Below are 27722 nucleotides of genomic sequence, written 5' to 3'. Positions count from 1 at the left end.
ATCGAAATGATGTACCACTTGACCCCCATTCCCATTTAAAATTCTGAGGGTAACATCAAACCACGACCCAATACTACGCGTATACCAAAAATCAAATCTCTGTTTAAAAAATGACTGATTTTCTTTTTAAAAAGCGCGCAAAAACGATGAGAAGAGGGTGATTTGTTTAATTAATATAAATAAATTTACTAAATAACTTATTTCAACAAATATAATCTTTTGTGCAACCTGAGTGTTGATATCTTTGAAACGTTGACTTTTCACAAAATTTCATACCTTCGGGGATCATACTAAAGATAATCATTGAAGCTTCAATAAAATTTCGTGTAAATATAATCATGAAAATACCAACAATCCTAATTAATCTATATGAATACATTTCAATTCAATTGCAATCGCTTATTGTTCTTATCATTATCTGGTTTGACAGCTTTGTTTGTGAATAAATTCAAATTTAATTGGCCAGGTAAGGGTTTATGGTAGATTTTTTAATTACTTGGGTTTTATATTCCCTTACCTTGCAAATCCTTGGCAAGAAGTGGGTAATTATATATTCAGTGTTCAGTAATCCCTATAAATACGTTCTCCAGTGACGAGTCTGTTTATTATTCGCTAGTGCATCCCTGATTGAAGTTAATAGTTGTTTGGTGCACAAGAAAGTGAAATTACATAAAAATGACTTCTACTAATACTGATACTTGGTCAAGGGTGAGTTTGTTAACTTTTTTTTATTTAAATTATTCGTCTGAACATATTTCATATTCGTTTTGAAAATTTAAAAAATATTATTCAATAAATATCAGTATTTTTGAGAGAGTCATTTTTGTAAAAATCAAATGCCTTCCATTAATATTTGAAGTATAAAAATATTTATTTTAATTTTTGCGATTGTGATTATTATTATGTAATTAACGAGACATGAAACATTGTCAAACACTTTATTTTTCATTTCATCTTTTGTTTGTCTTGATATTTTCAGAAATTATTTTAAAGCATGTTCCTACTTTGTTAACTTTGCCTAGTTATATTTTACATTTATTTTCTATTTTTTTTATCTCCACTAATAATTCTGGTATGAATACAATAATTATCACACATATTTTGTTAACTTCAGTTAGTCATATTTGTGTATCTAATTTACTCTGTATTCAAAATAAATAGCAAATTTCATTCTCAGTAAAAAAATATTTTTTATATATTAGCAACTGAAAAAATATATTTTTTGTGTATTTAATATACTGTATCCATAATAAATAATAAATTTACTTCACACTAAAAAAGTATTTTCATGGATTAGCAACTGAATTAAAAACTTTATTTCATATTTGTGTATCTAATATAATGTGTGTCTAAAATGAATAATGAATTTTATTCACAGTAAAAAAATATTTCCTCTGGATTAGCAAGTAAATTGAAAACTTCATTTCATATTAGTGTTATCTAACATACTCTTATGTCTAAAATAAATAATAAATTTCATTCACAGTAAAAAATTACTTGTGTATCCAATTTATTGTGTTTACCAATAATAATAAATTTCATTCTCAGTAAAAAAGTATTTTCAATGGATTATCAACTGACAAAAATTATTTTTTTGTGTATCTATTATACCGTGTCTATAATAAATAATGAATTTCGTTCACAATGAAAAAGTATTTTCATGTGGATTATCAACTGAACTGAAAACTTTATTTCATATTTGTATATCTAATATACCGTGTCTGAAATAAATAATGAATTCCCTTCACAGTTAAAATGGATTTTCTGTGGATTTGCAACTGTATTGAAAACTTATTATGTCACATTTGTGTATCCAATATACCTACTGTGTCTCAAATAAATAATGAATTCCATTCACAGTAAAACAGGATTTTCAATGAAATTGCAACTGAATTAAAAACTTTATTTCATATTTACGTATCCAATGTATTGTGTCTGAAATAAATAATAAATTTAATTTTCAGTATAAAAGTATTTTCTATGGATTGGCAACTGGCAAAAAATTACCATTTTTTGTGTAGGTATCTAATATACTATGTCTATAATAAATAATAAATTTCATTTATAGTAAAACATATTTTCATGGATTAACAACTGAATTAAAAACTTTATTTCATATTTCTATATCTAATATACCTACACTATCTCTAAAATAAATGGTACACTTCATTCACAGTAAAAAATATTTTCTACATATGTAGGTACAGCTGAACTGAAAAAAATATATCATATTTATGTATCTAATATACTGTGTTTAAATTAAATAATGCATTTCATTCACAATAAATAAATATTTTCCACATTTGTCTCTAAAAGTCTTTTTAAAACATTTAATGTTTGTAATGCCTGTTGAGCATTTTCACTTTTTAACTTTGAATCAAATAGCCTCATCCTATTCTTTTTACAGCAACTTCCACCCTGCTTCAAGATTTTTCTGTGGCTGTTTTTCGACGGATGCATAAAAAGATTAGAAGGTAATTCAAATGTATCAATATCAGTAATAACTTCAATCTATCTAATGGAAACTCTTTTTCCATACCAGAATGAAACCACTGTCTCTCAATGTGCGTTTCGCGAACCAATTTAACACCGTCAGGAAAGCATTAGTCATATATCGTTGCGTCGAGAGTACGTTCGTTCTGGTGTAGAAAAAGTGTTTACATCAGATTCGTTTTAATACAGAGTACCGAGGTTAAAATTTCACATATCAAATAACTTTAACCCTTGGGCTAACTATTCAATTGTTTTTCATAACATTCCATTATTTATCCACGACAACAATGAAACAATTTCCACAATAAATTTTATACAATAAACGTTTCCCTACACGGTAGCTTCATCAGATGTCTTTTATACAGTGCATTTCTTTAATGTCCCCCCCTTTTATTTTTTGAACGGGTCAACTCAAAAAATTGAATTTTGTGATGATTAAATTAATGCGTGAATACTTTATTTTGAAGTGAAATTGACAGATGACACTTTGAAGATGGCGACTGGGCGCCATCTGGGGGAAAAATTAATTGGAAAGGGGGTCTTGTGACACTTGTTTTTGAAGCTCCTGACAAATACTTCACAACCCTAGAATATAACGTTAATATCTTCAACTACTACAAAATGGCGGAATTTTTAATAATTGCCTGAATACATTGACATATAACTACATAATATGAGGTAATAATAACTTTCCTCCCATTAAAATTATGACTATTTTGCGATTGTCATTGAAGTGTAGAAGTTACGTTATTAATGTTCAATTTTAATTATATTACGACTGAGTAATACTCGTAATGTAATAATTACATATTTGAATAAATAACACAAAAAAATAATATACAATTTTTTTTTATTTTTAACACATCGAATATGGAGTTTTTTAAATAGAATGGAATGTCAAAAAAGTAAAGTTAGATGGAATCACTTTTTTGATTGACCAACTTCAGTTTTTTGACGTCAACTCACAGCACAATTAATTAATTAACTAATCAATTCACACTGTTAATTCGTGGTTGGAACGCCACCGCAACGCAAATTTCGATGATTAGATATAATTCTCACATTTTTCATCAATTTTTGCAAATATGGTAGAAATGTAGCTGCAAGGGGGTCCACCGGAACCAGCAAAATTTTGAAAGTGCTTTATGATAAATTGAAGTTTTTCCTCTGCTCTAGTTTTGATAATGAGTACAAATAGCCGAAAACCTCATAGAAAATGAGATACTTGCGAAAAATCGATTTTTGTAACTTTTCACCTTAGATTTTGATAGTCGCGTACATCCTACCATACGTAGATTTCGAAACACTTTTCAGGATGTCAAAAAACAAGTTTATACGAGTTTATAACTGGATATCTCAAATTCCGAGGTGAACTTATTAAGATGACTGGACTATAATTTGTTTTTGGAAAAAAAGAAAATGCTGAATATTCTCAGTAATGTGGTCTCCGGCACGATATACGCTCGACTTTAGTTGCCTCCCAAAGATGTCACTTTGGTTGCGTGAATATACAGGGTGTTTCAAATTCGATCCTCACTCTCTCGGAAACTATGAGAGATACGAAGATGGTTGAATTGGGGCACAGTTGCGCATTTACCTGACTAACAATATTGTTAGTCAGAGATTCCTTGAATGTCGAAGTTTTGTGTTTTGGGATAGTCAAGTGTTTAGTTCGTGTTGCATAATTAATTATATATGAGTGACTGACTCGTGATTGAAGTGAACTATGTTGTATGTCACATAAAGCAGAGCTTTATAAATATAGATACAGGGTAAAGTTAATATTTTATGTTTTGAGGATAAAGCTCTACAGCTAATACTCGGTGTAATGTCAAATATGATTCTTATGATTCTTTTTTGTAGAATAAATACACGTCTTGCGCCAGCAGAAGTACCCCACATTAGTATATTTTGAGCCATGTGAGAATAGGCCAAAGAATAATAGACCGTCTTGATACCATCTAAGTCTAGCAACTCTTTGAATGTTTGGTCGGCGGTTTTATTGAATTCATTTATGAATGGATGATCACTACGCAGTTCACTGAATCTTCGAAAATATCAATATTTTTGACATCTTGAGAAGTACTAATTGTTTCAAAAAACATGAAGGGTGACATTAGGCGAATCTCATAGTTGTAAACACCGCTAAGGATTATCTCATCTTTGACGCGACAGGTAAAGATTGTTTATTGTCTTCAGATTTTCGAGGGATTAATTTAAAAATAGTTGTCTGCAATAATTATCCATAAGCCCCATAAAACCTGGCGGGTAATAAAAGATTTTGGGAAAGAACTGTATTCTTTCACAGGAAAATATAACCCTGTAATTTCATGAACATCATAGACTTGGGAATTACGGCAATAGCTTTTTCATGGAAGTTTACTGTATGGTTTTCTACGTTCTTTTTTACATTAAATAAGGATATTTCAACAAAAGTTTTCTGGATTATTAAAATTTGAAAGCGAAATATCCGTTATAACAAATAATCCTAAAATTACATAATTTGGTTCATTAGGATGAAAAATTTCTTTCGAAGAACTCATTAGATGAATGGTACAATCATGATCTACTTCTACAAAAAAATATAGTTCTGAAAATCTCACAATAGTGTTCCTTGAATACAATGTTTATACTAGAAAAAACTTCAATGATATAAAAAAGAACAACAAAAAGTTCAATGAATTTACTCAAACAAGAAATGTAAGATATATAAAATATTAATAATACCTACCTACTATAATCTTAATTTGCTGAAATTTTAAATCACTCCAATAAATTGATGGTTTCCGATAGCTATTCGATCTAATATTATACAGTGCATTTCTTTAATGTCCCCCCCTTTTAATTTTTTGAACTGGTCAAGTCAAAATATTGAAATTTGGAATTATGAAATTAATGCATGAACGAGGAATTGTAGATTTATTTTTATTATTTTATCATGAAGTAAAAGCAAAAAAACACAAAGCTACATAGCTAAACTAAGCATAATAGTGATACACAAGTGTTTGCAAAGTGATTATAAGTCTTTGTAAAAAGATTTTCTTTTTCCGTCAAAGCTTCTTTTGGTACTTTTTCGGCTGTGTTCTTGTGAATTTTCCCTTTTTAACATCCAACAGTAGTCTGCCATCATGTTAACATTCCTCCGACGTTGGTATCTGCATTCCATTTCTTTTATGTCTTGATGGAACCGTTCTCCTTTTGTTCCTCACTAACAACCCCTACATTTTCGGAAAAGTAGTCCAGATGTGAGTGAAGGAAATGGACTTTGACACTCATGTTGCAGCCCAACATTTTGTAGTTTTGTATCAATTCAACAACCAAAGTTTTGTAGTCTGGGTCTTTTTTGTTTCCAAGAAAGCCTGTTATAACAAGTTTGAATGAATTCCAGACATTTTTTTCTTTCATTTCCATTTTAGTGACAAAGCTTTCATCTTTTGAAAGTTTTCTTATGCCAGGCCCAACGAATACTCCTTCTTTCAGTTTAGTATCGGATAGACCAGGAAACTTTTCAGAAAGATACTCCTTCTTTGTCTTATGCTTTCACAAACTGTTTCATTAGCCCCAATTTGATATGGAGTGGTGGAAGTAAGATTTTTTTAGGATCCACTAAACTTTGTTTTTCAACATTTTTAACTACAGGAATAAGACCCTTTGTTATTGGCCACACCTGCTTGACATTGTGTTGTTTCCTGTCACGGCTATCCCATTCACATAGGAAACATGGAAACTTAGTGTAACCACTTTGTTGACCTAGTAACTTTGAAATAACTTTCAAGTCTCCACAAATGGTCCACTTATGATCGAAGTAGCTGAGCTTATCAAGAACGAATTCAAGATTTTCGTAGCATTCCCTTTCTCGAAATCGGTATCATGGAAATGAAACACCGGAGGCTAACATATATGTCTTTCTTTAAGTCTACACCCTAAAACTTCTGCTGAGTCTTTTGGGAGGCCCACATTTTCCCAGTTTAGATTCGTTTTGTTACTGAAATAAATAGATTAAAACCGTATTTTATCTTAGATATACACTCACATTGTGTAGTAACTTGTTCATCATAAAGGCTCCATAATTCAGATTCAATTTACCGCTTACATAGGCTATATAATACAGAAACTTCGAACCCATACCGAACCTAAAAACCTATTGAATAAGAAATTTTTCAGGTGAAATTTGTGACTTATCTATAGGTAAAAGAATTTTTTAACTATTTTTCCGTAATCTGCACACAAAATACTGTTAAAATCACTAGTTAAATATCCTACAATTTTTTCATCGCAGATCTGTGTAATTGGTGAGATGGTAGTAAATCCTGAACAGTCTACTTATTCCGCCGCGAATGTTTGTGAGGTGTCTCCTTCTACTGTGTGGAGACTTTTGAAGAGGAATAGGTATTATCCATACAAAATTAAAATGGTACACCAATTAACTGAAGATGACCCTGATCAAACAACATAATTCCACGAAATCATGACGGAAACCATCGCAAGGCATCCTACCTATCTCCACAATATTTGTTTTAGTGACGAATGTACATTTTTTTTAAACGGCAATGTTCACAGACAAAATTGCCGTTATTGGAGTGACACCTACCCTTACGTTTTCAGGGAAACACATACCCAATATCCAGAAAAAATTAACGTTTGGACAGGAATATTGGGAAACCATATTGTGGGACCTCTACTTATTGATCAAAATTTAACAGGGGAACAGTATTTTAATATGTTGGAAACTACTGTTGACCACCTCATTACTGAAATCACTGAAATCGTCAAAGCGAATCCTAGCGATATGGATATTGTATTCCAACAAGATGGAGCACCACCAGGTTAATGCAGTCAAGCTGCTGGAAAATAATTCCATGAAAATCAAAAGATAAATAGATTAGTACTTTTTGATCATTCCCATATTGATTTCAATTTAAGAGCCACCAGTATACAGCTGTTTCAGCCTATTGGGCATCGTCAGTACCGGGCAGGCGGTCCTCGATTGGTTTTTCTCATTTTGTCTTCAATCGAGGACCGAAGTAGACACAGCTGCAATGCTGCGTCCTTTTCTATCGCATTACATATTTTCCTCGGACCTCTCTGTCGCACGTTTTCAGTCACACGAATATTTTGATCTTTAAAAATCGGCAACCGGTATTTAGCACCATTTTTTCGCAGGCAACCTTATATCAGAGACTCCGGGCCATGAACACCAAAAGTTTCAACCGCTACTGGATGGAACAGATAGTTGTTACCAACTATCCAACTTACCAACAATTTTTTTCGTTTTAGTTTTTTGTCAGACAATGCTGCAATTCCAGCAGACTTCGAACTTTCCGCTTAATAGGAAGCCGCGATCGTGTCAACGCAAGTTGACATACCACAGGTTTACCGTATTTCCAATGTCCAGCATGGTATTAGCCGGGAAAGTAGTTGATTTCCGGTAGGCATTCACCAGAAACTACGATGTAGGTAGTTGGGGGAGATTAATATTTCGATATTTTATTTGGAGATATTCATTCTCTAAACATTTTAAACTTCGTCCTGTAATGTTCAATCTAAATAAAAAACACACTGTATATCAAACACATATGTTTTACTCCTTTAACTGTATTACTCGGAATTTCGAAAAATAATGACATATTTTTTTTTCATTTCAGCACCAAGTTTCCGATTGCCGGATTTATTGAAGCAATGTGCGAAACACAGAAAAACATCTAAATCAAAAATAAATGTTGAGGAAGAGCGAAATAGTTCTGAACATATATACGAACAAATTGAAGAGTCGTGGAAACATTTCAATGAAAAGTTTTACGAAAACTTCATAGAAGCAGTGGAACAAAACAATGAAGAATTTAGTAGTCAGGAGAGAGAAGAAGAAAGTCCACCGGATGAATTAGTTATTTTTAAAAATGCAGGAAATAATTATGTGAATCTTGTTGATGACGATAACAGAGAGACATTTTCGAACTTTTCGAATACCTTCCTAAAGTATTTTCGTTCTTCGTATCCTCTACACTTCCCGGAATATATTACCAATTGGAAAACTCAGTTCATGAGTACCAAAGAATGGTGCTCGGTAGCACTAAAAGAGACTGATGAAGATGGAGTTAGCTTGGCTTTGAAAGAGAAGGAAATGCTAATGTTTAGCCATACTCCAGCTTCAAAATGGAGCGCCGGTTTGGCCAAAGCTTCCACAGAATATGGCAAGAGAGTAGCTGCGTTGGTGAGATTTTACGAAAGCCTCGGCTGCGATGTTGAAGAATTCAGAAAAGTTGAAGCACCCCGACAGAAGAAATTGGCAAAACTACCTGTTACTAGCAAGAAAGAAGGTCAACAACCAAATGTGTTCAGTAACCTTGAAGAGGAGCCTATAGTTGCGAAAGAGAATCAGCGGGAACTTGAAGGACCATCAGCAGAAGAATGTTCCGATGAAGGATATCAAAAATCTGTGTACGAGGAATATGGAAAGGAAACAACCATAAACATACCGACGCAATGTTTGGACTGGTCTAAAGAAGGACATAAAGAACAGCCAATCCACGTTGACAATGACAATAATGAATCTCTAGACGTAGTGAAGGAGGAATGTACAAAGATTTCTAGGAAAGAAGAACGGCAGGAAACCAGAACTATGAGACCCGCTCCCTTTGTTAAAAACCGATTGATCCGGTATCCGAGATCAGAATCCATCCTGAGTGGTCCTCTTTGTCTGGTACCATCCAGATGGTACCGATCCCTAAACTACAGACCACTCTCTAAGACTGAATCCGGCATTGGTTCGGTGGTATATGAGCTCGTTAAAAGCAGGTTCAAGGAAGCTTGGCGCAAATTTGATCAACAGAAGCTCAAAGGGAAGAGGTTCAGGCCTCGGCTGGTTTCTGAAGGGTATTTCGAAGAAGACGAGCTGGAGAAAGAAAACTTGTATGAGGAAGTCGATTTCGTCATCTTCCATTCACAGAGAGAGAGCAGCGATAGTGGGCTGAGTCAAACTAATAGTGCTCTGAGTCGTGATGCCATTGAGACGTCAGATGAGGTGAGTGTGATAGACATCTAGTTAATGGAAAAGTCACTTTTTTGGGGGAGGCACGAGAACTATTTTGAGCTTCTTGGATGGTTATCTGAGTGACGTTATACATTTACGGCCTTATTCTCCGTGGCTTAGACCTTGATATCGCTTAATTCGTAAATTGCATATGCACCGTAACAAAAATCAGACTCAGTCTCGCTTAAAGTTGTGCCATTCATTTTGAAGCCTAACCTAGCTCTCTCTGCTATGGTGATATAGAAATACCACTATTGCGGAATGTTCCTCCCGACGAAAAACAAGTAGTTTTCATAAAAGAGCCCTAAAACAACGCATTTTAAACTTATCATTTCAGCCTTTTTCTTTAAACAATTATTTGAATACTTAAAAAAGAAGAATGAAATAATGCATTCAACATTTAAAGGGATTCGTTTCTATTTCACCATTTGGCAACATCGGTTATAGCTAATAAAGGACAATGTGTTGAATTGAATACAATTCTGCACAAACTCTATGATCTTTTCTGTGTTACAGATGTTCTGTGTTATAGATGTCAAAAATGTATAAGTAGCGTAGTAGTAGTCGCTCCTTGTCTGTGTGTATGTATTCTAAAAGATGGTCGTTCATGTTGACTAACCTCTACACATTTTTCTTATTAAAACTATTACAATAAGTTGCTTCATTATTAAATTAGCTGTGCTACAACACAATGAATATGTTAACTGTATGAGACAAACAAAGATGACATATTTCAGAGGCGTACTGTTCTGTTTACTTATGTTCCGAGTTCCGAGACATTCTGTGACATATGACATGTTGTGCACCTAACCTATCTTCTTCTATATAAATAAATAACAAAACAACTGTGGCTTGTGGAGGTGATATTGAACTATAATTTATATTTTGCCTTAATTGTTGATTTATAAAGATAATTTTCCTTTTTTAAAGGAGAATATCTAGGTACGTATAAATTATTTCAACTTGATATAGGCGCTGTTGCCAATATGTGAATTAGAAACAAATCCCTTTGAAAATTAAAACCCAACATTTGAATACTTTCCGAAGTGAATTTGAAAAACTCATGAATTAAACTCAACTTATTCTGTTCAAACTTGCATTTGCTATGATAACCCAAATTTTGGAACATTCCCCATTATCAAATAACAGATGTATGTATGTATATAGTAGGGAGGGTGAGTGTAAACTCACAGCACTTAGGCCACATGTGACCCATTGTACATCCTCCCGAGGAGTTGTCCTCCTGGGTCGTCGTCCATCCTGTCCTCTCCAGGAAGCTGAACAGGTCACTAGGAGACATCTCCTTTATATTGGCACACTGGGCGAACACACACTCTCTTTGGCAACCTTGAAGTATCTCACAGCGGCCTCCGCGAAGGTTTTGGGAGGTGCAGCGACATTACTGTCGTTGCGCGGCTTCTTCAACCTCGAACACCTCCATTAGGTTCCCCTAATGGAGGTGTTCAAGTGAGAGGGCCGCGATTCCTTGCCTTTATTCAAGGCGGAGCTCTTGGCGCCCGCCGCCGGAAGTGCCCTTGCTGTTGGAGGTGAAGTGGGGGAGAAAGAAGGTGCACTTATAGTTGCTGCCACTCCTACCTCTTTCGCTCTCTTTCTTCTTTTGGCCTCGGCGCCGCAAATGCGCCGCCTTTGTATTACATCACGAGGTGATCTGCTATGTGCATCCTCAATCCGAGCGGTAGATTGGGGTAGACATTTCTGTTCATCCCCAGCCACCGTCATAGATTGAGATGAGCTCTTCTGTCCAGCCTTGGGATTGGTTTTTGTTGTGTCTGTTTTCTTTATATAGGTGTGTTCCCACGAGTAGCAAGGGAAGAGTTGGTCACCTCTGGAAGAGCCCCGCATTACCAGAAGAAGGCTGATTACAATGAGGTTTCGCCCGATTCCCCGAAGGGATCGTTCGTAACCGCATCACCCTGCGGCCATTCAGCTGTCGGCACGATTCCTCACACCTTAGCTTGGGTAGGCTGGTCCACGGTGGCATGTGTCGCAGATACTTTTGGGGAGTTTTTGTTCCTCTCACCTTTCTTATTTCTGCCACTGACCAGGAGTCCGGCGACCCCGTCCGTAAGGCCACATTGGCTTCCCGGACAGGGCTCCCAGTCACCTGGTGGTTCCCCTATCCGCCACCTGGGGACGCGCCCGATAGGTAGCCCAACCCACGGGTCAAAAACAGATATTTATATGCCTACAACATGCGCACATTCTGTCTGTTGGGTTTATTTGAATTTTCCATACACTGTATAATTTATATATCATGTAGTTGTTTTCCGATAGGTGTCAGTCCAATAACCTAAAGTGTAGGTAAGTTGAAATTGGTCTAAACGAATTGTTCTCGCAGATAATTCCATAAAACTCCTTGTCATGAATGTACTAATTCAACGACTCTCTCATCGTTATTGCAGGATCCATATTACAGTTCACCCGCCCGCTCGAAATCGTTCCCTTCCTATGGACCGGAATTCAGCGTCGGAAGCAGTAACATTTCTGCTCTAATGTCCTGCTCGGAAAGATTCAGCCAGTGCAGCAGGAGGGGCTTAGGAAGGAGACATCTTTTCAATTCAACCTCTACCTGCGACTCTTCCACCTACGTCTCTGTCCCGGAATACGACAGTGCTCTCAATCTAGCGCTGGCGAAAAAGAAGTTTGTCGTGGACGAGGGAATAGATTTTCAGCGGCATGTCATCCACCAAATATCTCGAGCCCTATCAATCTGTAGAAGTCATCCAAAGTTTGTCGATACTTCGGTACATGCAGAAGCCGAAAAAATTATGCTTGTTGCCGGTGAGTATCATGTGTGTACTGAATTGAGAACTTCAACGATTAGATACGACATCTACCGGACATATTGAAACTAAGCCAGATGGTAAAACAAAAGTCCTGTCATCTGTCAGTGGTTTCTTGTGCTTCTCTTGATCGAAAGTAATTCATTTTACCTATTAATAAGCTTATCATGTCTATAATAAACGAACTACAACCTCACTCTCACAAATTCACAATTAAATAACTCCAAACACAAAAAACCCAAGACAATGAACATAATCATTGTCTAAAGTGGCCTATAGATGTGCGATATTATTGCGCAATATTTTGGTTTGTGCAATATAATTGTTCGTCTAGGGGCAATATTCAAAGGTTGTGCAATATATTATGTGATTTTCAAATTCTTGAAAATATATTGTACAAACAGGATAATATTGTGTCGTATGTTGGCAATATTGCGCAATAACCTCTCAGTGGGTTCCTGCGGTCGTCTGAACTAGTAATCTCATAGCAAATATGAGTGACAAGAGAGCTGAAAAACATTCGTACAAAGTTGCGGAAATCATTTGGTTCAAGTACTCTCAATACATTGAGTAATTTGTCGTGGGTGTACTTCTCCTTATAAATAAACCACTGTTTAGCCCATTTTCTACACGCAACACAAATCTTCACAAATTAACATGTTGACTTCATGAAATTCCGGTAGGGACTGTTATTTGCACAATTTGGTTGTTGTCTGTGCTCACAATTGTGTAAGATATTGCATAACCTTCAATATCACCTCCATACGGTACAATCTTTTGTACAAACCAAAATATGGTACAATGATATTGACGGTCTAGGGCCGCCATCAAAATATTGTACAACCCAAATTGCGCAATAATATTGCACGTCTATAGGCCGCTTAACATTATGAAACTCCGATCACCGATCAGTGGTTAGCTTTTTGGGTAGCGGGTAGCGCAACCATCGATAGGAATTTCTCCTTATCAGTATTGTGCCAGTATTTAAAACAGTGTTGCCACTCGATATTTTATTCTCGTACTGAAATTTTGATAATTTAGTAATAAACTTAAGGATTTCAAAACTGTACATGTACAACAATTTTCAGAAGCAATCAGACTAAGAAATACTGTCTAAACTAATACCCGAAGTTTCGAGTCTAGACAATCTATGACCTAGACTTGATGTAAATGTCAATGAAAGTGTTACATAAGCTTTCAAAATATACTTGAAAACAGTAAACACCAACTGAGTGATCAGAATAATAGAAATATGCAAACATGATAGATTTTCCTTCGGCGTAACAATGTTATGAAAAATATCCAAAAGTGATAGACTTGAAAACAAAGAATAGTTATAGAGATTTCAAACAATTGAGGCAAATTATCATTATACATGCGTCGTCAATACATGTAGCAATGAAACCTCAAATTATATAGTATAATTTTCTTGTTCAAAGTTATTTTCCGGATTTTTCGGACGCAGTCTGAGGGTTTTTATGCCTGACGTTTCGTCTACTACTGCGTTATACATTATCAAAGACGATGATGTATTGGTCGTAGTGCTGACTTTCTATTGCCTCTATATATTCTTGGATGGTACTTTTAAGTTCGTATATCTTCGACGAAAATAATATAAGTTCCTTCTTTGAGAACAAGTTTGACTACAGCTAATTTCTTGGTTTGCCCGAGGTGACAATTTCTCTTGTGTTTAGAGAGACGGGTAACTATACATTTTATGGATCCAATGTGGACCGTCCCGCTACTAAAAGGGATCCGGTACACTCCGGGCGTTGCTAAAAGCTCTATGAAGTCCTCAGCTGACTAGAGACTCTCTGGTAGTTTTCATTGGCCTAAATATTGGTTTCACGTCGTGTTTGTCTAAAACTCTCCCAATCCGATCTATAACATTTTTAACATAAAGAAGGAAAGCTTTTATTCAACGGGCATAGCTGAAGTTTTTATTCTGGGTCGTATAGACCACTCAAATTCTACTTCGCTGTGCCCATTTTTTAGCTGAATGAGTTTCTCTTGAGCTTCACAGACCCAAGGAATCTTTCAACCAATGTTTCAATTACTTCTATTTTTTGTCATGCTTGGTGGTTAGAGTTCTTATTCTGGTATTTGTGTGTAGTGTGGTGGAGACTGTCCATCACAAATGGTTCGTGGGATTGTCGTCAGCACCCATGCGGTTTTTGATGGTTAATAACGTATTGAAAAAGGCAATAAGCTCGAAAAGTGGGTGCCCACGATTGTCACCTTTCGAGGTCTGCTCTTTTTTGCTTTTGCGTAACCAAAACAATCCTTTGTTGGATCGGATAGTCACGCCTGACGAGAAGTTGATCCTCTAGTGGGTCAGTTCTGCCTCACCCATCCACCACTTGAGCGCAAACGTTAGCTAACTAGCTCTTGGGGGGTTTGTCCCTCCACTTGAAACAGATTCTGCGTACGTCGCTCAAGAATTTGGTGCAGGGCGGTTTCATAAGGTACCCCGCTCTTGAGGAGACGACTCAGTCATTTCCTGGCTGCACCACTAAACCTTTTTTTAGGTTCAGTTGTTGGATCAGGAGTTGGAGAGTTGAGAGCTCTCGCTACTGATCTAAATTTACAGGAAGGTCATTTGGAGTCGTAAGCTCGACTTCCATCTCCTCTGTAGACACGCTCCTGATCTAAATTTACAGGGAGGTCTGTTGGAATCGTAAGCTCGACATCCATCTCCTCTGTTGACTCTGCGCCAGAAAGAATTTTTAAGTTTACTCCATTTCTGCAACTCCGGCTTCCTTATACTCGTATATAAAGCCAAGTGTTGTGCAACCCACTCGTACTAAAAACATATACTTACTTCTTGAATTCATTGCCACCATTGTAACGTCCTCACTTCTGAAATTGATAAAAATTCTTGTGGTAATATTTCAGTCGCTTATAATCACTAATTTATTATTGTCTCATTTTAGCTTGCAAAAAACAGCTGCTCGAACTATTAGAATCAATGAAAGATTCTACAGATTCTCCAGCCGCAACATCCGAAATGGACCTTTCGGTAACGTTGAGAAATTTGAAATTCGTCAGAGAAGAACGATGGAAAAGTAGGAAATCTAAAAAGCGTTCTTGGTTTTTCATTTGCGTTCTGGAAACGGATAATGAAGTTATGGCTAGCGAAATGGTGAAAGCAGAAGGAAAAAATATTCACTTCCCGAACTCCTTCCATTTCAAGGGACATTCACAAGGCGAAAGTATTGCCAAATTACAATTATATGCGTTGGCGTTGAAAAATCGCAAGAAGGTAAGTTGAAGGTTCTGTTAATAGAAGTAGATACTCGTATAAGTCCTAAACTTTTCATTAAGATATTGTAGAAATGATGTACTAGCCGGCTGCACTCTATTTCCGAAGCTGGGATACATTTGAGAGAGCGAGCATGCATCATCAACCAGTTACCACAGTAGATCACCAAAGCCGATTCTGTCACACCAGCCAATGAGAGCGAAGCAATTTGTCACATGACCAGTTTGTTCGGTTGGTTATGCTATAGTGCAGTTGGGTTGGGTCTAACCGAATCTAACCCAATCTAACCGAACCGAGCCTAAGCTATCCTAACCTAACTTAAGCTAACCTAACCACCTAACCCAACCGCACCGATAGCGTAACCAACCGAACAAACTGGTCATGTGATAAATTGCTAAGCTCTCATTGGCTGTGGTAATAGAATCGGCTTTGGTGATCTACTGACCACTCCCCATACCGTCGAGTAGGTGATCATTGGGTCCGAGAATCATGTACCCTAAGCAGACGCAATGAGACAAACATAACAGGTTTCTGCGTCAGTGCGGTGAACCGGCATGATTATGAAATTCGAAAGGAGACTGAAATAATCAGAACAACCAATTTAACAGAGTGTCTGAACAGAGTTTGTGGGGTTCGAACAGATAATCTCGGTATTTCATCCGCTTTTCCTTATCTTTTCGGACAATTTTTGTCACACCCGGAGCTAAAAACTCCACGACTAATATCGTCTTGTCCATACTCATTAGCTTGTATGAGCCTGAGGGTGAGAAACGAGTAATTCCAATGAATTTAGCGCTTCTCGTTCCTCACAACAGATTCAATTTTCTCTGAAGCATATGAGGCAACACTAGTGTTCTCTTCAATACCGTAAAGAGTTATGTCGGTAGATATAGGCCGAGACCACAGATGCTGGACATGCCAACAGTAAGTACATTAAGATCTCAGACGCACCCTGCAACTGATTTAGTCCACCTAAACTATCAAGGTAGGACCACATTCCCAGTGGAGTTTTCCGCTCCGGGTGAAGCGAATATCGCCCAAAAAGAGAAGAAAAAACGGATTAAGTATCAATATTTCTATTCAATATTCCACTACAGGAAAATACACTTGAAACGCTGTGCAAAAGTAGCGATTCACATTGGATTTGAATTGCTGGAGATTAAATTCATTTGGAAAAACGTTCTCACGAAGTTCATTCCACATAAACGCAGTTCTCCAAATGAAAGAGTTTTTAAACAGTGAAGTTCGAGGTATACTGAGTTGAACCTCAAAACGATGAGTAGCCACAGTCCGGCGCGTATTTCTGATATGTATGGTGGAATCAAATGTGCCAGGTCACTTGAACACTTCCCGTGAAAGTATCTATAGAAGAGAGACAAATCTCCAACCTTTCTTCGATTTTCCAGACTATCAAGGTTGCAAGTGATGTTAGCGTCTCCAATCAGACGGATGGCTCTCTTCTGGATGGAATCCAGTAGCTTCAGTGTATGCTCCATACATGAGAACAATACTCCAAAGAAGGTCTGATCTGAGCTATACAAATCATCAAAAGTTGCTGAGGTGTGTACAGTTTTCTGGTTCGGAACAGCGTTCCAAGCTTTTGAGAAGCTCGACAGTTCCAGCGACATGATTGTGCCAATGTTGCCAAATTAACAATTTGTATTCATTTAAACCCCCAACAAACTTATCGAAACAGAAAGCGGAATTGTCTGTCCTGTCATTATTATATCCGGTTCGGAGCTCAGAGTAATAATATGACCTAGAGTTGCCATGTCTATACCAATACAATACATGTGTTTTGCAACGGGAATCGTACTATCCTTTTCTGTACAACTTTTGGGCGAGGGGGGGTGGCGGGTAATGAGGGGTTATGGAGAGTTTGTTTACATTTGAAGTAAGTTGGACCATAAAACAGTGGCGGTTGGTTTACTTGATAATTTGAGGGATATTATATATTTATAAAATAAATCATTTCAGGTGAAAATGTATTCTGTTTAAATAGTTCTTACAGGAAATCTGATTTATTATTAATGATTATGGAAATGAGTCTAGTTTTTCTACCACCTACTAGATGTTCATTCATGTATGGCTTTATAGTAGAGCGCGTGGTTAACTGGGTTAAAATTAAATTATTTCAAATGAACTAATTCATAACAATGTAATGAACTCTGGTTCATAAAATCAGATGAAGAAATTTGTGATTTATTCTCAGCTTTGATGAATTAGTTGTACGGTTTGTGATGTCCGATATAAAGAATTTTCGATTAGAAATCATGAATATTTATAATTATTACGGGGTCTTTGTGGACCGACATTATGTTTTTTTTTTTCAATAATTCATGCTTACGAATTTTATAATTACGAAAAATCATTAATGTAAATATTCAAAAATGAAAAAATAATATGACCATAGGTCATATTACTTCTGTGATCAACAGATTTAAAAGCTTTCTGCTCAATGTTCAGTTTGTATAACTAAATAGTTATTCTTGTGCAGCTGGTGTCAAATCTGTTATTGCTCACTCAACAACTAACTTACGTCATACAAAGAATATGATTTCCGTTTTGGTTTTTCTTCCTTTGCACGAGGCTCTTGTGTTGCATAAAGATAATATTCAATAAGAAATGACGATTGTCATTGTTTTAACCTTTTTTTGGTTGGGATATGTGAAATAATGTAATAATATAAACCTAGTTTCAATAACTTTATTCATAAGAATATGATCAAAGTAATGATCATTAAAAACATCAAAAATATCCCCTTTCATAATGTCGGTCCACAAAGACCTCTAGATACCAATTTTGAATGAAATCATGATTTCTAATCGAAAATTATTTATATCGGACCTCACAAACTGTACCGCTTGTTTTTCAAATCTGAGAAAGTTCATTACTTTTGAAATTAACATTTATCATTGTTATGAATTAGTTCATATGAAACAATTTAATTTTAACCCAGTAAACCACGCGCTTTATTATAAAGCCATACATAAATAAAAATCGGGTAGGTGGTAGAAAAACTGGCCTCATTTCCATAATCATTAATAATAAATCAGATTTTCTGTAGGAACGATTTAAACAGATTACATTTTCACCTGAAATGATTTATTTTATAATTATATAATATCCCTCCGATTATCAACTAAACCAAGAGCCACTGTTTTATGGTCCAACTTTCAGCAGTTATGCTGCCTTCAATGTAAGGATGGAAAAGGTCTCTCTATTGTCTTTTGTTACTCTGAGGTTCGGAGGCATTTATCTTCTTGGAGAAAATCGATACCTGGGTTTTTGTGGTATTAAATTGAATCTGGTTACTTTCACTTCAATTCAAAATCACTTCCTAGATCCTTATTAAGATAAGCAACCTCCTGCTGGTGGTGAAAACGTGCATCTGCAGCAGATGTTCTGGAATTCAAATGGATTGACGAGGCAAATGTGCTGTCATTAGCATACATACAGTATGAACACGCATGGTCAAAATACATCTTTCAGGGTCGTTAGGGGGCTATTAGGGGTCATTTCTCAAGAGTCTTAAGAGGCTGTGAGAAAACTGCTATACAATAGAAAGCTATAGAATCTTCGAAAAGTTGAAGTGAAACCTCAGAAAGATATATTGTGTTCCGGTTTTGTAATCCATTTTGTGAAAATCTCAGAATGAAATGTTACTTGAATATATTGATTATTATCGGACAATTAAATCAAATGAACAATTATTTTCTTTTTCAGAAGAATAAGGAAAATTCAGTCTTGAAATTCGGCCCATCGAGTTTAGCAAACGCCCCAGAGCATACGTTTTTCTTCCTGTGGGGACAAGCTGATTTAAAACCTTCATATAAGACCAAAACCACTTTCCAGCTGTTGAACATAAGACCAGGAGCTTCGATATCAAGTACGTTTGAAGCAGACTTGGAAACCTCTCTGATCATTCCGATAAAGAAAAAAGGATATCTGTCGGTCTTGGAAAACCAAACAGATCAGTTTATCTGGAAGCGCAAATGGTGTGTTTTGAACGGATCCATCCTGAGCTACTGGAATTACAAGTACGAAGAGGGCACAGTCGAGCCGCTAAAACATGTTGACCTGCATTTCGTAAGGCGCCTGCAGGTGGAACCAGACAGGGAAGGAACCATCGTTCAACCGAAGTGCTTTGCCCTCCACTTTGAAGGAAACGATCAGTTCTTCGCGTGCACTGACACAATAGAGGAGCTTGAGAAATGGCGCGGAAAGTTGAATTCTGTTTTGGAACATATCTGGAGGTGGAAAAGCAGGGATGAACCATAAACTGACTCGTATCTTCCTTTTAGAATCCAAGACAGCAATGGAACGTATTTTTCCCTCACTATAGCGAATAGTAGGTTGTGGGAGACATTGAGACCAGAAATTGTATAAAAGACGAAAAATTATTTTGATACGTTTCTAGACTATCTGTGAGCAAATATTCACAAAAAGGCTTCTATTAACCATTCTTCAGGCAGGTTTCAGTATCTAAATCTGAAAATGATATTTATCTGGTAAAGAATAGAGGTAAATATGTAAACTGAATATACACGCCATTATTATTTGCTAAAATCTAGTATGATTCAGTACGATCCTTATAATCATCTTCTAATGCTAACATGATCGACAAAAAATTATATATCCCTACCTTCTTGAATTGTAAACCTTTTCTCATTTCGAAATTCTATCGTCATTCTCATTATTCAAAATAAGATATCTATCTGATTTTACAATAATTCAAAATGCGAGAGAGCAATCAAAAAAAGAGTCGGTGGCCAACTTTTGAGAATAATACCACACTTTTATGCTGTGGTATTATTACTTATGCTGTAATAATACTTTCACAGAACATTAACTAAAATTTATGAGTTCTGTGATCACATTTGAAAGGAAATATGGATTCAAAAGTTTTTTTGGTTTGGTAACAGTGTCTGAGGGAATGTCTAATATAAAAGCTTTTTGTGATTAATTTGTGAAGATATGCCAACATTTTTATAAATGTTATATATAATGTAAAATAATGTAAATACGCCGCTTTTTAACCTGTATGGGCACCTGGGCATTTTGATAAAGTTCCTCATATGGTTAAAAAACATCCATCTGTGTTGTATATAAACAAATATATTTTTATGTAAATGTCATATATCATAGTGGTATAATAATATTGTTTCATTTGTGATATCAAATACCAAAATAAATATCTTACGATGTTTCTTATTCTGCTTTCAAAACAAAATAAAATATATGGTCTTCGCGATCAAACATTGACTAATCCACTTAATTTTCAAACACATTCTATGGAGGATCAAAAATCATATACAACAAAATGTCAAAAATGTCAATGTCAAATATGTAACGATGTACGGCAGAACATCAGGAAATTGCACACCCAAAGGGCTCTCTGCATATAAAATAACTGTTTATCAATACGGTACCAAGAGTCGTGATTTGTTTTTCAAAGGTGTCTGTGTTGTAGCCTCGTTGAACTTGTTGTCTCATGAGTGTCATAATAATGTTTCACTTTCCTAACTGCATCCTTTTGCTGTCATTATTACTGTGAAGAATATCATGTTCCTTCGATCATAAGGAAAACCATCGGTGCGGTGGTACTAGTGTTTCGTGTCAATCTTCACCGGCTTGTCCTTGTCATGCAAAAGATCTTTTCGAGGTCGAGTGTGTTTCGAAAATCATATTCGGGGTAGAATTTGTGAAAAAATGAGAAGATGCAAAAAGTGTTTCAAAATTTGTTCAAACTAATCTTTCTCATACTTGCGACCGAATGTTGTTTTTCCATTCACGGAAGCAGTAACGTTTGTTTGAAATCGTACGTGGAAACGTTAGATCACTCCATCGTTGAACTATCATGTATTTCGCCTAAACAATGTATTTTAAGACACCCTGTAAATTTTTTCTGATATATTCACACGCATCTGAAATTGTTCAATCTTAGACATCTCCTGGCGATGCTAACTGACCAAAGGCGCTGTAAGGGTCTTAAAATATTTTATTTGATAGGCTTTTCAAGTATCTATCCAACATTTTTTCATTTTTAAGGATTGGATCAGCCAATTCTGTAAAATTACAATTTTGGGAGTACTGGAAAACAATCGTTTGCAAGGTAAAGGGCATATGCGTGAACTACGATGTCTCACAGTTGATAAATTTCGACTCAATAAAATAAACCAACTTGGTTACCAAAACGCCATAAATTACAGAATGTTAGTGCGCTTCAAATGAGCCACATTATAAACGAAGAGAATCGCACGTTGAAACGCTAAATACCGTTCTTTTCTTTCTCAAACGACACTCTATGTGTATTTTGATACACCCTGTAACATTGAGGGATCGCACGTTGAAACGTTGGGCGCCATTGAACTGTCATGTTTTTTCCAAATAATGTATTTTTGCCACACCATATACACATTGTTTCATACATCATCCTGATGCCTGACCATATATTTCCACAGGACCATTTTCCTAAAGCGTATCTGCAATATTTATTACGTTTATTCAATTTGATTAAAATTCCGTAGGCTGTCGCGTTATCTCAAGTAACTTCCTATTGTTGAGAAATATTGAGATTCATTTTGTTTCTGGTTTTCTTCTGAATGTGTGTAGTTTTCTGTTCACAGTGACAAGTACAAAGGTAAATTTAAGGTAAGTGAGCTTTTATTATTTATGCATTGTATATTGTAATTATCTTATCAATACTCGTGAGATCAGCACACTTTATATGGAAATATTTCTAGAAATGTGTTTTGTTTGACAATTTAAATCGCTTTAAGTATTAGCCAACGTGGAGACCAGAACATTTTGAATACCGCTTTCAATAATCCACGCTGTATACGAAGGGAAACGAACGTTGAAATGTTAAATAGGTACCGTTCTTTCTCAAACGACACCCTATTTGAATTCATGTTCTACTTCTACTGATGATGGTAACTTGCTTAACGAAACTCGTTGTCCTTCTGACACATTAAATCGCACGTTACCCTCTCCCTCTCCACTAACTCTCGTATTTACTTTTCACAACACCCCCCCCCCCCTACCCGCTACCACCTTAATCTATTCGAAGTTAGATTCAACTAGTGCGACTAGATCTTGGAAAACATTTCATGTATCAAAAATCATTAATTAAATATAGCTTTGGTTGGGTTAGGTTACAAATTATTAGATTTTGTTTTCATTAACTGACATCTGTTATGTCGAGTGAAAAGTGTAGATGTGAAGAAGTTGCTTTCTACGGAAGCTTGACCTAATTTAGAATTATACCTGTGAATTTGATAATTTACAGTTTTAACTGAGAATTCACACTCATAACTGTACACAGTTATAGCTGAAAAGTTTTCAATTTAGAGTTGTAACTGTGAATTCACAGTTACGAGTGTGAATTGCGGATAAATAATTATTGATTTTTGTGGCTCTTCTACGCTTTTGTAGTAAATAGATTATTATATAACAATACAACTGTCGAGTTTTCCCGTCCTAAACATTGAAACCAAGTAGCAACTGTTGTAAGACACTTCATGTTTTGTGCCCTCATGTGCAATTTTACCAAAAGTTGTACAATTTTAAGGTTGGCAACAACCATACAGCTCTTGTCTAAGAAGTAAACACGTCTACACGGTGACCATATTATTTAATGTCTTTGGAGCAGAGCAACATTGTTACCAACATAAAAGAGGTGGTTATGAGTATAACATAACCTAATTGCAATAGTCTCTAGTCTCATCTCATAATACTTTATCGAGATTATTTAATTTCAGATTATCAGCAATCAAAACACAGGATCTTTTAACTTCACTTAAATCGTAGGGAATCTATAAACCTTAGAACAGGCTACAGTCAAGATCAATAAAATGTCTGAAATGAATTTTCTTCCACTATCACAAAATACTGGTTCTGATTTCAATTCTCAGAAGTATGTCAAAAAAGAACCCATGGAAGTTACTGAATATTTCAATGAAGGAATCATAAATATGGATTCTTACAAGAATTCAAAAATTAGTGCGGAAGCAACAGTTGGGCAAGTGATAAAAAACGAAAATATAGACTATTTCAATGAAGGAAGTATAGAAGAATTGCCTGTGCTTAAAGAAAGTCACCTTTCATTTCAAACTCCTGATCAGGATAGAAGTGCTGTAGAGGAAGAAATAAAAGTAGCTGATATAAAAAATGAAATTGATGAATCTTATCAAGAATTGAAGGGAGAGGTTATTGACGAGTGTCAAGTGAAAAATGAAGGATGCTCCCAGGTACTGCAAAATGAACTCCTTAGGTATGTCGCACATCATCAGAATGGGAGTTGTTTTTGTAGCTATTGATATTTTGTTTTTGTCTAGTGGAGTTATGTACAGTTTCTAAAATATATATTGCCATTATTGTTGGAATTCCAAATTCTTTGTATGAAAGTTTTCACGTATCTCGATAATTAGCTTTGGACATATATTGAATAGCTAAAATTCATGGTATCCACCATTACTTTACAACCACATTTTTACTGCGGCGGAATGTGAAAGTGGGGTTACTTTTCTTCCTTTCTAATTTCAAAAATTTGATTTATTAATACCCAACAAGAGCACAATAATATAAAAACACTTTGCAAAATTGTAAATTTCACAAGTTAAAGCATCTTAATTTATTACAGAATTGGAAATCAGACTTGATTAATTCATCCTGAGTAATAGAATTTTTGTATTATCATTTTATGATTGAAATATAAAGCATATGATGATGTAACTATTAAGTTATGAGTCGATAACTTAGATACTTTTCAGATTTATGTGAGAGGGATAGTTTTACTTCTGATTTTTTTAAAGAATATTTGTAATTTAGTATTGCCTGTAAGTAAGTTTCTCCCTTTCTCTCTCTCTCTATTTGAGATTTTTTGTTGAGCATGTGATAATATAATGTCAGTGTTAACAATTAAAATTGAAGTTATGTCAAAATGACTTTGTTAGTGAATGTACTATTGAAAAATTCTGTTTTGATCATTAGCATCAGGATTTTTGGAGATAACTCTCGCTACAGACAATGAATCTAATTTTTTTTCAGAACTAATCCTGAACTGAGCCATTTGAAGGGAGAAATCAATGTTGGTTCAATTCCTGATGAAGAAGACTACAACAGAAAAGTTATTTTCCAATGTATGAAATGTCCATTCAAAACTCCTTATGAATCGGAAATCAATAATCACAAAGTGTTGCACTCAAAACCTCGTATCGCCCATAAAGACAAACCTTTCGCATGTAATTTTCCCGGTTGTAAAAAAAAATTAACAACCCAGAGCAGTTTCATAAACCATCAACTGTTACACTCAAAACCTTTCAAGTGTGACTTTCCCGATTGTGAAAAGAGATTACTAACAAAGAGAGGTTTTGATAAGCATAGACTGTTGCACTCGACACCTCGTGTTGTCCATAAAGAAAAACCTTTCAAATGTGACTTTCCCGGTTGCGGACTAAAATTACTAACAATGAGAAATCTCTTACGTCATTCATCTGTTCATTCGAATGACGTTTATAAGTGTGATAAGTGTTCTTTTCAAACAAATCAAGAAAAATACTTGCAAACACATACTACTAGGGTACATGATGAAGTAACTGAATTCATACACTGTGATAAGTGCTCATATATAACGACAATGAAACAATGTTTCGTTAAACATCAAGAGATGCACAAAGACCCAAAGGAGAGGACAGTTCTGAAGTGTAAAGTTGCAAACTGTTCATTTGAAACCGTATTTAAGAATCAACTGAGGCGGCATTCCTTAGATCATACAGATCCGTCCATAGTTCTCAGATGTGAAATGTGCCATCATTTAACAAGGTGTAAATGGAATATGGCGAGGCACAAGAGGAGAAAGCATCCCGATTTGTCTAGCTGTGAAGTATTCAGATGTTACACATGCCCATTCCAAACGCACCTGAAGCGACTTTTAATAAGACACCTCGTTGTTCACAAACAACCTTCCCAATTGGTTATGTTCAAATGCCCACATTGTCCATACGAGGCTAAGCGTCACTGTAACCTCTATCAACATTTGGTCAAACATATGGATGCCTCCAAGATGGAACTGTTCAAGTGTGCCTTATGCTCTTTCGAAACCAAAAGAAAACATTGCCTGAGAAATCATATTATGACTCATACAAAAAAGAAAAATAGAACTTGAAACCCGTTTTTTATTGAAATGAAATAACAAATCATTCATCTGTCCCAACCACCTACACTATAGGTTCTGGTGAATTCATGTTGAAAATCATCTACTTTCTTTCGATTGAAATTTTCAATATTTTTATGAAAAGCACTGAGATATTCCCAATTTTTGCTGGAAAAGAGGATGGCGTCATGATTCAATTTGATCTGATATTGCTTTTTAGGCACTTTATTATCCGAAAAATATGAATCAATAATAAATCTTCGCGTCTTTATCAATGTTGAGAATTACTTGTTAGTAAATTTTTGGCCAAAAACAACAATCATGCCTCAGCCGCCGTATTTACCAGATTTTGCCCTTTGGGATATTTAGAGCTGTTCCCAATATTGAAGAGATCCATGATAGGTCGTCGGTTTATCCGAAAAATATGAATCAATGATAACTTTCGCATCTAATTGAATGTTGTGAACTACAATGGCTAGTGATTCCTCTCCAGTGAAACGAATGAGCAACCGTGTTTTTTTCTGTTGAAGAAAATATAATTACTTTCAATGTATTGATGCTTTCATACACTAAAATCCAGTTCTTGAACAAAAATTCGTAACTAAAAAATTGTGTTTACCCAATGAATAACTATAGGTTTCAATAATCAATTCACTCAATATTGACAAATATATACTAACAAACAAACAATCAATATTAATACTTTCTGTACTTGTTAAGGAGTTCATAACTGAACTATGAATATAGTAAATACTTCCAAATCAAAGATACTTTGAAACCCTGGTGTTCAAACACATCGCTTTTGTTTTGTCAAAATCTCGACGCAAAAATGAGATTGACCCAACTTTGTACACAAGCCGATAGATGGAACAAAAACCGTTTCAAAATATGAACATTTGTGTGCACTTAGCGCCTCTGTGAATTAAACCGTTCTGATAAAAACAAACTTCAGCACAGAACAACGCAAATCCAAAATATACTAAGGTTCTGTGGTCTTTACCCATCATTTCCAACTATGAACACTGACAACTGGGGCCTACCCAAAATGATAAGTCTAGTCCCCGCTCGAGTTCAAAAAATACTATAAAGTTATCTAGGGCACACCAAGAGCGATTCGGGCGTCAAAATAAATGCGAGTTCATTATGGTTTCTACTTCTACCATCGACATAACCATGTCGATGGTTTCTATTGTCAAGTACTAAGATATGAGTTCTGTGGTTTTACCAACTGGCCGAATATCCTTAGTTGCTGAGGCCATTGAATTAAAAAGAAGAAGAATAAGAATTCTTGTGGTCATGAAGATGTTTCATGATAGTAGATGGGAAATTAGCTATCCTTCCAATTGTTCAATAGTTACGATGTAAGGAATCTCTTTTTGTTTTGAAAAAAAGCCCAAGCCTTGCGATTCTGAATTTTCTGATACAATACAACAAATATGGAAATTTCCATGTAATAATTCATTCAAAATCAAAATGAAATTAAACACCATATACATTAGATTCACCTAACTATTACATAAGGACACATTGTAAATTTAATTTAAAACATATAGATAATATTACTGGAGTTTTTTCCCAACACCAAATCGTTATTTTTACACCTCGACACGTGTTTTGATCACCAAGTGATCATCTTCAAGAGGAAGATAAAAATAGAAACTTCTCAAAACTAGGTAGTAATACTTTTGAGACGTTTCTAGTTTTATCTTCCTCTTGAAGATGAACACTTGGTGATCGAAACACGTGTCAAGGTGTAAAAATAACGATTTAGTGTTGGGAAAAAACTTCAGTAATATTCATTACTACACCAAAGGTTCCAAACAGTACATCATAAGTATAAGTAGATAAGACAATATGTGAAATTAATTTTATATAGCTTAGAATATTTCAATTATAAGATTTACTTGACTATTACATAAGGATACATTGTAAAATTAATTTAAGACACTCAAGACGCAGGTATCTAGAACAGGTAGA

General features: G+C 35.4%; 2 protein-coding genes and 1 long non-coding RNA gene across 3 annotated transcripts; 2 read left to right on the top strand and 1 right to left on the bottom strand.

The window, feature by feature from the left end:
* Positions 1–81: 81 nt before the first annotated feature.
* Positions 82–20798, top strand: LOC111505045 (uncharacterized). Its single transcript, XM_074174532.1, has 6 exons — positions 82–708; positions 2408–2474; positions 8139–9514; positions 11947–12325; positions 15261–15589; positions 19316–20798. Exons 1-6 carry the CDS (start codon positions 676–678, stop codon positions 19868–19870), a joined length of 2739 nt encoding a protein of 912 aa, XP_074030633.1. The 5' UTR covers positions 82–675; the 3' UTR covers positions 19871–20798.
* Positions 20799–22105: 1307 nt separating this feature from the next.
* Positions 22106–25765, top strand: LOC111505047 (uncharacterized). Its single transcript, XM_023159793.2, has 3 exons — positions 22106–22243; positions 23353–23864; positions 24641–25765. The coding sequence occupies exons 2-3, from the start codon at positions 23446–23448 to the stop codon at positions 25755–25757; spliced, it is 1536 nt and encodes a 511-aa protein (XP_023015561.2). The 5' UTR covers positions 22106–22243; positions 23353–23445; the 3' UTR covers positions 25758–25765.
* Positions 25750–26577, bottom strand: LOC111505048 (uncharacterized). The gene is made up of 2 exons (XR_002722073.2): positions 26365–26577; positions 25750–26266 (listed from the first exon to the last, which is right to left on the bottom strand). It is a non-coding gene; the product is annotated as an uncharacterized lncRNA (long non-coding RNA).
* Between the last annotated feature and the right edge of the window lie 1145 nt (positions 26578–27722).

This window comes from Leptinotarsa decemlineata, unplaced genomic scaffold, assembly GCF_025532065.1.
Source record: "Leptinotarsa decemlineata unplaced genomic scaffold, Ldec_3_MD MMD2_tig00000591_RagTag_RagTag, whole genome shotgun sequence".
In the NCBI taxonomy this organism is placed as follows: Eukaryota; Metazoa; Arthropoda; class Insecta; order Coleoptera; family Chrysomelidae; genus Leptinotarsa; species Leptinotarsa decemlineata.
This window is presented reverse-complemented; position numbering and strand designations above follow the sequence as displayed.